This window comes from Grampus griseus, assembly GCF_964374135.1.
Source record: "Grampus griseus genome assembly, chromosome: 5".
In the NCBI taxonomy this organism is placed as follows: domain Eukaryota; kingdom Metazoa; phylum Chordata; class Mammalia; order Artiodactyla; family Delphinidae; genus Grampus; species Grampus griseus.
Genome location: NC_138998.1, coordinates 95,096,972 through 95,110,441, shown reverse-complemented (window position 1 = coordinate 95,110,441; position 13,470 = coordinate 95,096,972). Strand labels below are relative to the sequence as shown.

General features: G+C 35.1%; 1 protein-coding gene across 5 annotated transcripts in view; it reads right to left on the bottom strand.

The window, feature by feature from the left end:
• Positions 1-13,470, bottom strand: part of SENP7 (SUMO specific peptidase 7) — a 171,048-nt gene that overhangs the window by 76,975 nt on the left and 80,603 nt on the right. For 3 of the 5 annotated variants that reach the window (XM_082654076.1, XM_082654074.1, XM_082654075.1), the window contains 2 exons: positions 9,617-9,814; positions 690-884 (listed from right to left, as the gene is read on the bottom strand). The exons of 1 other annotated variant lie outside the window; for it this stretch is intronic. In XM_082654076.1, the coding sequence (XP_082510202.1) occupies positions 690-884; positions 9,617-9,814 (393 nt within the window). The remainder of the gene's footprint in view (positions 1-689; positions 885-9,616; positions 9,815-13,470) is intronic. One more of the 5 variants, XM_082654077.1, reaches the window with a different exon arrangement.

Genomic DNA, 13,470 nt, shown 5'->3' with positions numbered 1-13,470 from the left:
ATTTAATGGCCAGGTACAGTTCTAGAATATGAGTATACAAATAGTGAATAAGAAAAGATGGAGGGGGGCTTCCCTGGTGGCACAGTGGTTGAGAGTCCGCCTGCCGATGCAGTGGACACGGGTTCGTGCCCCGGTCCGGGAAGATCCCACATGCCGCGGAGCGGCTGGACCCGTGAGCCACAGCCGCTGAACCTGCACGTCTGGAGCCTGTGCTCCGCAACGGGAGAGGCCACAACAGTGAGAGGCCCGCGTACCGCAAAAAGAAAAAGAAAAAAAAAAAAAAGAAAAGATGGATGTGGATGGACGGACGGACAGATGGATGGATGGATAGAGAGAAAGCCAGATGGATGAATAGGACAAAGAAGGCGAAGGAATAGACAGATGTCAGGAGAATGAATTTCAATTATACCAGACAAATAAACTGAAATAGGTAACTAAATTTTCATTAAGAGTCTGCCTCCATTTTCCCAAAACACAAGTAGAGTGACCGGTACTGTCTGAAACTGATTATTAGCTATGGACTGTTGGTTCCAATAGCCGTTCCAGCCACCAGGGGAGAAAAGTTATACTAGCCATCAGAGCACAGCTGCCTCTCATTTAGCAGTAACATATCTGTGGGGGAAGAATAGAGGAAGGCTCATGAGAATAAGTAAAATATTTATTTTGAGTAAAGTTATCACTAAACATACCTTTCAGATAAAAAGGAGCTCTTGTGAGGATTTAGATTTTGACAAGATTCTAGGCTGCCATCAGATGATGAAGAAAGCTGCTCTGATTGCAAGTTGTCTGTATCACCCAAACTGGCCTCAGTTACAGGTGAGGTCTTTATGTATTTTCTTCCTAACTCCGTTCCCAGGACATTCGTCAATATAACTCTGGGTATCCTGTCATATAAAATAACAAACACTGTACTGTACTGAAATTTGCAGTAAAAAAAATTCTAGGAAGTTGAATTTTCAAGCATTTTCAACTCAGTACAAGTAAGCTATTAGAATTATATCACCCTAGAAATCAGCCCATAAAAACTCAAAATGTTGGATGAACACTCTTTTTTTTGTTTCTAGAAATACTTGTATCTTATAAATTGGCATAGATTGGCATGCCACTATAATGGCTTAACTGTACTTAGTGGATGCTATTGGGGTTGTTTAAAATTTTAACCAGTTTTTCTCAAAAAATGCTTTTGCTTTTCCAGTAGTTATTAAAAACACAGATACTACAAACCAATTCAATAAATCTTTATTCTCCTTCAACAGAAAGGTCCTTGGTAAATAACAATACTCATAATTGGTAAATGACAAATGCTAAATCCAATAAGGAAGACATCATTCAGATTGTATCTATGGTAATGATAGAGTCCTTAAGTGAAACAGCACATACACTGATGGTAATAAATACTCTTTATATAATAGCACCAGGGAAAAGGGTCAACAAAATAAATGTTTAGTAAAGTGTAATTTTTAACACTCCAAACTTTTTTAAAGTGGTGGTTTCATATCATCCTTAAACAGAAGAGGATAGCCTAATCTTCTCCTGGTTAGCCAGTTGTTACTATAAACAACTGATGTTCTTTTCCACACTACAATGATGCCCTCAAGGCAACTATCTGTCCTGAATTGACTGGCCCAGGCCAAATTATTGTGATTTTTTTACTTCACATTAGTGTATTTTTTAAGTTTCCTATCTCCTCTTTATTAGATGTCCCCCTTGACTGTTACCCATATGTCACTTGAAGCACTTTATTGACCTTTTGTGAGAGACAATACATAACACCTAGAAAGGGCCAGAGTACTTTTGTTTAAGTAAAAAAATGTGAGCTTCCCTGTACTTTGTTACATCTGCTGTAGTTCTCAGAGGTACTCTATTTTCACTACATAGAGGCACTGTGTTCTTTTCACTATGTTCCAGATAATGTAAAATTTCAGCTCATAGGAGAACTTTAAAATAACTTAGCCTTCTCTTTATTTTAAACATGAAGAACTCAAAGTTCAGAAAAGTTAAATGGTTGCCCAAGTATAAGCAACTCTTCCTGGAAGAAGGACCTTGGCCAATTATCTTTTGGTTCTTTTAATTTTATCCCATTACACTGCATCCTCAATACTAACCTGCCACAGCATCAAGATAACTGAGCTTTTCTGTAGATACTTCAGGAAACTTTAAAAATATCCATTTCCAGAACAACCTCCACAAAAAAGTGTACTGGGTTGATTAACCAGTATATGATCTAAAAACAAGGCTAGCAGTAAATACAACTCTCTGAACTCAGAGTTCGAGTGAAGGAAGAAAGCAAAGAAAGTTAGCCATTTAGTACAACCACTAACTGTGGGGAGAGGAGGACAGAGATATTTTTCTATCTCCCCTCATGATTTAAATCTCTAAGAATCCTATTTATTATTGTCTGCTTTGTATATTTGATGTCTGACAGAACCCTTCTTAAAATCCTCGAATTGAAGTAGGAATGAAGACAATACAGGACCAGTAAGGAGTCTCAAGATTTCTTCTGTCTGACCTCACACTAGGAATTGCTGTGAAATAAATCACTAAAGAAAACTCAACTACAGTTCTCAATGCTTTAGGAAAAATGCAGGAATATTAGAAGAGAGAATTTTATTGGGTAAGAACTATTTTTTTCCAAATAGTTTGGCACAATTAAAATTTTACTTACTTTTAAGAGATGAGAGAATCTGATATACTAGTTGATAGCTCATTTTAAGAGCAGATGATACACTCTTTTTATGGTCCCCTATCATTACTGAATTCTAAAATGTGGCTCATAATGAAAATAATCCAAGAACCGTAGTGTTTATAAAGAGAAAATTTGGGGCACAGAGGAAGAAATACCAAAGAAATATCAGCTATAATTTAGTACCTCTGTTTAAATGCCTGACTACAGTATGTTTAAATGTGTTTTTAAATGTTGAGTCCCTAAAAAAAAAAAAAGCTGTCTCTCCAAATATGAGAGAGAGAGTCCATAGAAGATTAGTCCTATAAAAAGTACTGAAGAGAATAATCAACAACAACAAAAAATACAAATATCAGCAATGAAAGGGAAAAATTATAAAGATTAGAATTAGCTTCTGAATAATAAATGATCATTCTATTCTTTTATGGTTTGTTTTGCTGCTAGATTTTGAAGGAAGAAAAAGCAGAGCTATGAAAAAAGAATCTTAGAGGATAAATGAGAATTTTTAAGCTAAACAAATAGCTGAAAGTCTTTCCTAGAAGAGAAAAATGTCAAAATTCACCCAAAAACCACTTGAAAAGATTATATACCAAACTGCAGTAGAACCCGCATTTCTAAAGCACAAGAGCCCTAGAGGGCCTCTGAAGCTATCAGAAGGTTCAGGGAACTATCTCAGCATGTCTACCATGATACACCTTTCAATTAGAAAGCATTCTACCACTATGTGAACAAATGCCACAAGAAAAAAATTTTTTAAGTAAGTAGAATATTTAAAGGTTAATAGACATCACATAAAATATGTAATAAAGTCCAATACCTACTTATTAAAAAATTAAAGGTCAAAAGAATGAAAAGCAGTATGGCACAGAGGTTAAGACCAAGGACTCTGGAGTCAAACATAAGGTTGGGTTCTGAATTCAGCACCTAGTAACTATATAACCTTAGATAAGTTACTTACCATAATTTATACCTCTTATCTTTGATCTCCTCATCTCAAAGATGGGGAGAATTATAATATCTACCTTAAAAAATTATAAAGATTAGATGAAATAATAGATGTAAAGCAGTTTAGCACAAGTCCTGGCACACAGTAAATATACAATAAATGGAAGCTCACTTTAATTTTCCTATTATTGAAGTCTTGCTCAAACTTATAAATTATCTTTTCAATTAGTGCTTGACTGTCATAATTCATCATGCTCTGCAATCTTAATGAAAATATTTTATTAGAAAAGTATACAGTTAAATAGTTAGCAATGCCTACAGTACACCTAGCTCTTCATAACACTAACCATAGCCCAAACATCTTTCATCAGCTATTCTCAACTTATGTAATTTGTGTACCTTGAAGAAACAGAGAGCTCTGTAATGAAAGCCTTACAGAAAACAAATCTATAAAGTAATAACTAAGTTCATAATACCTAAACTGTCTTTTGGTGTACAACTTATAAATTAGCACTGCCATGGAAATTCTAGGGCTAGCCAGCATTTCAAAAGATTCTGAATTTTCACAAGAAATATATAAAGGTGTATACTTCATCTCTCATACTATCGCAATATATAAGGAAGGACTGAAAAATGTCATTTCACACAGTCCATCCAATTTTTTCCCAAGTATGCACATAGTATCAGTAAGTAAAACAGAATTTGTTTAACTTTACTTACTAATATTATGAAATCACACTTCAACATATAATATGTTAAACCAAAGGAGAAACAAATTTTGTAATGCAGTGAGATGAAACAGAAAGTATATCGGCCTGAGAAGTAATATCATTTATTGATTGTGTCTTTACATGGTTATTTTCTCTGGTTCTTAATTTTTTCAATCACAAATTGTGAGTTCCTCCCCCACATATTGGTAGCAAGGTAAATATAAGATTGAAATAATTTAATAAATGGGGAAAAACTTTGAAAAACTGATAAGAGCTAATAAGACATACTTGATGCTAAGAGCAAATTTTTAAAGAAATGGAACCCTTGTTGAAAGATAACAATTACATCTGGTAATAAAGCTACAAATAACAAGCAAAAAAATTACAATGCTAATTTAGTTTTTATTTTGTTGTAATTTAGATGAATGTTTTTCTAAAACTGTGCTATGTAACTTATTTTTTTCTTGATCAAAACATTTTTTTTCTTTTTTTTTGGTTAACAATGGTCATTTCTTTCTTTAGGCTGCACCGGGTCTTTTTTAGGGTTCCTATAAATGTATTCTTATCCCAGATGATATAATTCAAAATATTACTTTCCAAATCAGTTTCTTAAGCTACAAAGAAAAAAAATTTTTCATTTTTGAATTACTTTCTTAAAGAGATTCACAGATTTCCTAAGTTTGCTCTTTTCTTTTACTAAGCTATATTTTAAGTGAATATATTATCACTCAACTAAAACATTACTGGCTTAAAGAACTCTTAAGGTTACAAGAATACCGGGGTGTCCAGAAAGTCTTACCACCACAATATCTGGAATATATAATTTTCTAAAACTTCAAACATAGGCAAACTTAAGAAAAACATGAATAAATATAATTAAGCCATTTAGGGGAATTCCAAGAACCAGGAACTAACTTTTTTTTAACAGAATATAGTTACACTGTGTCAATATTTCTCTAATAATCTCTGGTGCCAATAGATGAAAACAGGAGAAAGATGCTTTACCGTCTCAAAAGTTTTGCACATGTCTCCCACTAGGCTCTTTCTTGCCTAATGTCCAAAGTTGATAAGGATCTGGAAATATTCTCCCAGGAAAACAGATATGAACCACATAAGGAGATAAAACCTACACTAAAATATGGTTTACTTGTTTAAAAAGAAATGTATGCATCCCACATACTGCTAATTTGATATTTCTAAAACTCTTGACCCTGTTCTTCATTATTTAACAAGATTGATTGGTATCATGTGTTTTCTGTTTTTCTTCTCAACTTTATCCGGAAATTAAAAGGCTAAACTATCTTCATTAAAAAGCAACTTACTTAGATCACTACCTTTAGATCCTAGAACGCACATAAAATTTCTAAAAAATGCCACTCCTTTTCTGTACAGCTGAAACTAACACAACACTATAAATCAACTATACTCCAATATAAAATTTAAAAGTTTAAATAAAAAATAAAAACAAATAAGTAAATAAAATTTTTAAAAAGTAAAAAAATGACATTTCTGGGAATGAATGAGTAATTTTGGTTTACTCAATATTTAAACTTTAAGTTAAAAACTAAAAATACAGCTTCCCTGGTGGCACAGTGGTTGAGAGTCCACCTGCCGATGCAGGGGACATGGGTTCGTGCCCCGGTCCGCGAAGTTCCCACATGCCGCGGAGTGGCTGGGCCCATGAGCCATGGCCACTGAGCCTGCGCGTCCTGAGCCTGTGCTCCGCAATGGGAGAGGCCACAACAGTGAGAGGCCCGCGTACCGCAAAAAATAAATAAATAAATAAATTTTTCTCTCTTTCATCTTTCTGAAATAATGAAATCCTACCTAAGTAAAATGAAAATAAGACAAACAGCATCATGTAAAAGTCTCAGTCTCCTAGTCTAGATAGCAAGCTCCACAAAGAAAACATCTAACTAAAGCTATACCCTAAACAGTTCTCCAATTTTCTTATTTGAAGCTTGTGATATCTCTTCTCCTGATTGTCCCCAAAATTACAGAGCAGATAATTGGTTCTGATGGAGGAAAAGACATTTCAATCAAGGAGACTGAAGATGTAACTCTGCTGAGAAGCAATTTCTTTCTTATAGTCAGCAAACATGTATTGAGCGTTTAGTATGTGCCCAGTACTGTGCAAGGAAAAAAATAATAAAATGTAGGGTCCCCGCCCTCATGAAGCTTATTGTCAGGGAAGCAGAGAAACTAAAAATCACAGTATAGTGTGATGAGTGCTATGATACAGGAACAGGCTGCTTAGCAAGACAAAGAAAGGGATCAAATGCAGATGTGGCAGGTGGAATCAAAGAAGAAATGAGCTCAATGTTAAATATAATGAGCTCAATATAAATCAGTAAAGGGGAAAAGGAGAATTGTTCCCAAGATAAGAGAAAAAGCATGAGCTCAGAGGAATAAAACAGCATTATACATTCAGTGAACTACCAGTAGTTTCCTAAATCTAAAGCACAGCATAAATATGGAAGAGTGGACATACACAAAGCTAGAGGTAGTCAAAGGTGAAATCATCACGGACCTTGTATGCCAAGGTAAGGAATTTGAACTTTATCCTAAACTTTATGTGGAGCCACAGAAAGATGTTAAACTGGAGAGTGACAAGTAACATCTACCTTTCAGAACGAATACTTCAGCAACAATACAGAGAAATAACCTAGAAGAAAAAGACTATGCTCAGGAAGTCCAATCAAATTACGATCCTAATAATAAAGGCACAAAGTTATCAGGGCCTGAACTGAGGCAGTGGCAATAAAGATGAAGAAAAGATCATTTCAAGACAGATTTAGGAGGTACAAATAACTAGACATGATAAATGATTGGATAAAAAGGATAAGGAAAAAAGAGGAGCCAGGACAATTTCCAAGTTCTAATTTGAAGAACTAAGTGTAAAGAGGAGTCATATATTCAGACAGGGAGGAGATACAGAGATAGGAACAAGTCTGAGAACAAAGACGATGATCCACTTTGGAACAAGTTAAATTTAGGACACCTAGAGCTGAGGGAAAAAGTCTGGACTAACTAGTAGTTCATCCCAGTAAGTGAACAGAACAACACACACACAGTGAAAACCAAATTAGAATCTTACTGGGACTCTTCACATTATATTTAAATTTCATGGACACATAATCTAGCTGCTAACAACTTGTGGTGAAAAAACTATTCCAAGAGAATGAAACATTACACTTTTCCAATCATGCTGATCTAATTGAAAAAAGGACAGATATGGGATGAGGGGACAGATGTCATTTGGAAGAGAGCTAAAGCTTCTTTTCAAGAGAATCAAAGGGATTGGAAGGGTCATTCCTTTAGCCCCCTTTATTTAGATCTAGCAGCACAGTAAGGGAATAGCTCACCTGTACTAAGGAGGAAAAACACTGGACTCCAGGACAATGAGAGCAAACTGCTTCATAAATTACTGAAGCTAAGTTGTTTGACTCTAAGATTTTGGGTGCTTTAGAAAGTTAAATTTACATCAGATATGATCTAGTACGGAAATTCCTGTTACATAGCTTTTTATGTTTTTGCCTTTTTTAAAAGAAGTGTCCTTGGTGAAAAGGGAACCCTCCTCTGCACTGTTGGTGGCAATGTAAATTGATACAACCACTATGGAGAACAGTATGGAAGTTCCTTAAAAAGCTAAAAATAGAACTACCATATGACGCAGCAATCCCACTACTGAGCATTTACCCTGAGAAAACCATAATTCAAAAAGACACATGCACCCCAATGTTCACTGCAGCACTATTTACAATAGCCAGGACATGGAAGCAACCTAAATGTCCATCGATAGATGAATGGATAAAGAAGATTTGGCACATATATACAATGGAATATCACTCAGCCATAAAAAGAAATGAAGTTGAGTTATTTGTAGTGAGGTGGATGGACCTAGAGTCTGTCATACAGAGTGAAGTAAGTCAGAAAGAGAAAAACAAATACCATATGCTAATGCATATATATGGAGTCCAAAAATAAATGGTACTGATGAACCTAGTGTCAGGACAGGAATAAAGAAGTAGACATAGAGAATGGTCTTGAGGACACGGGGAAAGGGAAGGGTAAGCTGGGACGAAGTGAGAGAAGCATCAACATATACACACTACCAAATGTAAAATAGATATCTAGTGCAAAGCAGCCGCACAGCACAGGGAGATCAGCTCGGTGCTTTGTGACCACCTAGAGGGGTGGGATAAGGAGGGTAGGAGGGAGACGCAAGAGGGAGGGCATATGGGGATCTATGCATGCATATGGCTGATTCACTTTGTTGTACAACAGAAACTAACATAGCATTGTGAAGCAATTACACTCCAATAAAGATGTATTAAAAAAAAGTGTCCTTTTTAAAAATACAATTAATGCATAATACTATGTTCAGATGTTTTGACAGAGTTCTTTAATATTTAAAATAATTGTGCTGAAAGTTAACAGGTTTTCACTGGATCTTGGCTTAAAGCACTTACAAATCGTTATCAGATTACAGACCAAATAACCAAAGCACCATCTAGCTAATGACAGGATATGCTAATTGAAAGCAAAATACCTCCCCTAAAAAATACTCATTTAAGGGTTAAAACTATAAGTGGAAATACATTGAAAATATTAATATGTTACAGATGACAAATTCCCAGAGCTAATTCCTAATTTTTAGCCCCAAACTTCATATATAATTCTTTTAAAAAATATAGAACAAAACTTGTTAGTTTTCAAAATTAAACCGCATATTTATTATCAAAAATCTGGGAGTAATATTTCAAAATCATCTCCTTTTTAAAAAAAACGCATGTAAAATACAAGGAAGCTCACAACGTCAAAGTAGTAACGACCCAGGTTAAATAATATTTAAAAGGTATGTTAAAGATGCAGAAAATTTAAAAGATCTACAGATAGATATACATACCTGTTTTATTTCTGCATCTTTAACACACCTTTCAAAAAATATTTAATCTAGGTCCTTACCCATCTATATATATCTAGTTCTTCATTTTATATCATATGTGAATCTCTAAAAATATGTACATGTGAATCAAATTATTAAGCTAAATGCACTAAGAATACTTGTTTTTAAAAATAATTCTATGTCAATCTAATGAAATGTAGAATCATTAACTTTGTAAATTAAGATTGTCAACTTTAAGATTTGAGGGAGTCACACCTGTATATGCAGATTTTCTTAAAGATCATTTCCAACAATCTTATTTTGAAGACTATTGGACTTAAATTATTTCAACTGCGGTAAGTTGAACAAAAGCAATACTGAACAACATACCTTTCAGATAAATTAAGGCTTTGGTGAAGAGGTTCTAATTTTTGACATGTCTCTAGGCTGTCAACAGATGTCGAAGGCAATGAGTCTGATTGCACCTTGTTGGCATCACATAAATTAGCATCATTTTTAGGTAGGGTCTTTCTGAATTTTCGTCCTAAATCCGTCCATAGGACATTCGTCAACATAACTTTGAGTTGCCTGTTACACACATAAATAATTAATACATACAGTACTAAACATTATATAATACATGAATTCATCACAAATTATAACAAATGAAAACTTCCAGGAATTCTAAATTCAGTCCTTCAAGAAATTAACCAGAGTAGTAAATATCAAAAGTAAAAAATATGCCAATCATTCTCAAATATACATGAAAAACTAAAGCACATTTCACTTAAATTGGGACTTTCTTCAGAATTCTATCTAGTATACTACATCTGTGGTCACACACACGTACAGCTGTTGGATTGCTGGTAACCAATCTGTGCTTGGTCACACTACAAGTGGAACAACAACACACATCTGCACATCATGTCACAGAGGCAACCGCTTTCTGCACTAAAAATGTATTTTTGTTTTAGTATTTGATTTGGAAAACATAATTAAAACTAAGGATAACAGTACAACATCTACAATCTTAACCCTACACAGTCTTAAGATAAATTTAATTTTACCTTATTTCTAAAAATATGTCAATTTAAAACACTTACTGTACCTACAAAAATTTCAAAAGTAAAACTGATAAATCCAAACACTTCCAGCTCTGCCTCATTACATTTTGCCCATTACTCATTCAACATATCTATGTGCTGATAATACCTGAAGAACTGTGTTCAGTTCTAGAACCATGAAATATAGTTTCTTCAGGACTGTGAACAGGCTACCAAGTAGATGTGAGACAATGTCAAATGAGGAATGGCTGGAAGAATTGGAAATGTGTGATCAGAAGAGTGTTTATTCTATTCCCTAGTACCAGTTTTAGGCACTGTTTGTTTAACAAATGTTAATAATATTAAGAAAGAGAAAGCAAAGTGTTCGTGTATTTTTAATATAAAACAGAGCTCAAAGAAATCACTTGTTTGCCGCAGCCACTTGGGGCTGTATCTTCAGATCATCTGGAAGAAGCGGGATAGAAGTCTTCAGAGGAACCTCTATAGAACACACTGAAACTCCAAATACTTTAAGTTTATAGATTTTAGAATTATCATTAAAGAATAAAGAGATGAGTGAAATTTCTATGAATGAATAATAATTCATTCTTCATTCAACAAATACTTACCAAATACCTTCTAGCAAAACAACTGTACTAGTAGAATCTGGAGATTCAGCAACAAACGAAAGAGTTACAGTTCCTGCCTTCATGGAGCTTACATTCCAAAGAAGAATTACCCGATTAGTTATTTAATTACAACTGTGATGAGCAATACGAACAGAAAATACAGGTGCTGCATTTCTTCTGAACCAGATCAGGGAAGGTTTTACTGAGAATATGACATTTACGCTGATACTATCCAAAGGAAACAAGTGGAAAATGGAGAGTGGTTCAAAAAGGAGGACAAAATGTAAATGCTCAGACAAAAGTAAAGCTTGTTCAAGGAAATTAAAGGACTTACCTGGCTCAAGTGCTTAAAGTGAAGAGGAAATTTGTATAAGATAAAGATGGGCAGTTAGGCAGGACCCTGTGGACTATACTGAGGATTTGAAACTTTAATGTCAACAACAATATCAATCCCCTAGTTTTAACAAAAGAATCATGAGACCAGAGCTGTATTTTTAAAAGATGACTTTGATCTTTTATGAATAATAAAGAAAACACCAAGAGAAAAGGGTAATAATGAATTTAGAGAGGAAATGGTGCTTAGGGATAGTTTAGTGGAATGGTGGGAGCAGAAATGGGAAAGAAGAAAAGGGACACAGACACAGCAAATGTAGGCAGTTGACAAACAGCTACAAAAGGGGGATATAGGACAAGAGCTGAAGATAAATGTGAGATGCAAGAAAGGTCTTCTTAGTTAGTTATTGGTTGGTTAGTTAGCTTAAGATAGAAAATAGCTGTGTAAGTTTCAGTGCTTAGGGGAAGAGGTCAACAGACTAGGAGAGGTTGAAGATACAGGAGACAGTATAATTAACTTTATAATTAAGTTTCTTAAGAAATAGCATAAAAAGAGCTAATATTTACTGAACATGCACCATACACCAGGAAGCATGTTAAGACCTCTACAATGATTAACACTTCATTTAATCCTCACAACTACTCTGTGAAGTATAATGGTAATTATTCTTCTGCAACTGAGAAGACCAAGAATAGAATGATTAATAACTAAGTCCATAGTTAAATGAGTGAGTGGTGAGAGCGGGATCCAAAGCCACACACTCTCAACTCTGTTGCCAGGACTCTTAACTGCTCCACTGTGCTGGTTTATGGTGGGAGAAGAACCCCTTTTCCTTCTTCCAGAAACCAAGATCATTTTTTCAAAGTGATACAAAAGGTAAAAGAACACAGGCTTGAGGAGAGAACAGGTTTCAAATCATCACTGTGGAGAGGGGGAACACAAGCTGACTAGAGAAACACAGTAGGATTATCTTGAAGTTGAGGAATCCAGTAGGGTTAATAACCACAAATTTATAATGGCATAAACATACTGTGTTTTGTGATTTTTTTTCCCATCACTGCTCAGCCACCTTGGTGTCAGCACAATGCAAACAGATAATTAGGTTCACAAATGATTATTAATTACGAAGGAAAAAGGCACCTTTATAACTGAAAATCTGGTAGCTACCACCTTAACCAAGTGATCAAATGTAAGGTCACCAACAGTGGGACAAGCAGACACTACATATCCCGATATAATGCAATAAGCAAATGACATCAGCTATGAAGTACTTTTGCCAAAAATGTAACATGAACCTAATTATGAGGACAAACACAATTATAAAAATCTAGAATGTAGGACATTCTACAAGACAACTGGCCTGAACTCTTCAAAAAATCAATGTCATGGTTTAGGGGGGTCGGGGGGAGGCAGGGGCTATTCTAAGATTAAGAGACTAATGAGACATAATAACCAAAAAATAAAATGCATGAACCTCAATTTGATCCTAGATTATTTTAACAAAAGACATTTTGGGGGACATTTAGAGAATTCTGATTCTAGACTTTATATTACATGATAATATGAAATTATTATAAATTTTCTTCATAATATATTGTGGTTACCATGTAAAAGAATTTTCTTGTTCTTAAGAAGTGCAGGCTAAAGTATTCAGAGGTGAAGTGCCTGACATCTGTGACTTACCTTCAAATGGTTCTGCAGAAAAAAAATGTGTACATGAATATGCATATGTGATATGCACTTACATACATGTATGAAAAGAGACTGAGAGAAGGCAAATGTGGGAAAACATTAACAACATCTTGCGTGTTTGTTATACTCTTAACAAAATAATCCCGCCTGGTCCTGTACCAAAAAAATATGAAACGGGGAAAAAGCTATGCATGAAGATATTCATCACAGTATTATTTATAAAAGCAACAAAATGAAAGCAAATTTAAATTCCCAGCAATAGGGACTTTCCTGGTGGTCCAGCAGTAAACAATCCGCCTTCCAATGCACGAGACACAGGTTCAATCCCTGGTCGGGGAACTAAGATCCCACATTCTGCATGGCAACTAAGCCCTCGCGCTGCAACTACTGAGCCCACGCACCTCAACTAGAGAGAGGGGAAAAATAAAACCGCATGCTACAATGCACACGTGCCACAACTAGAGAGAAGCCTGTGCGCCACCAACGAAAGATCCCACATGCCGCAACAAAGATCCCACGAGCCACAACGAAGACCCGACACAGCCA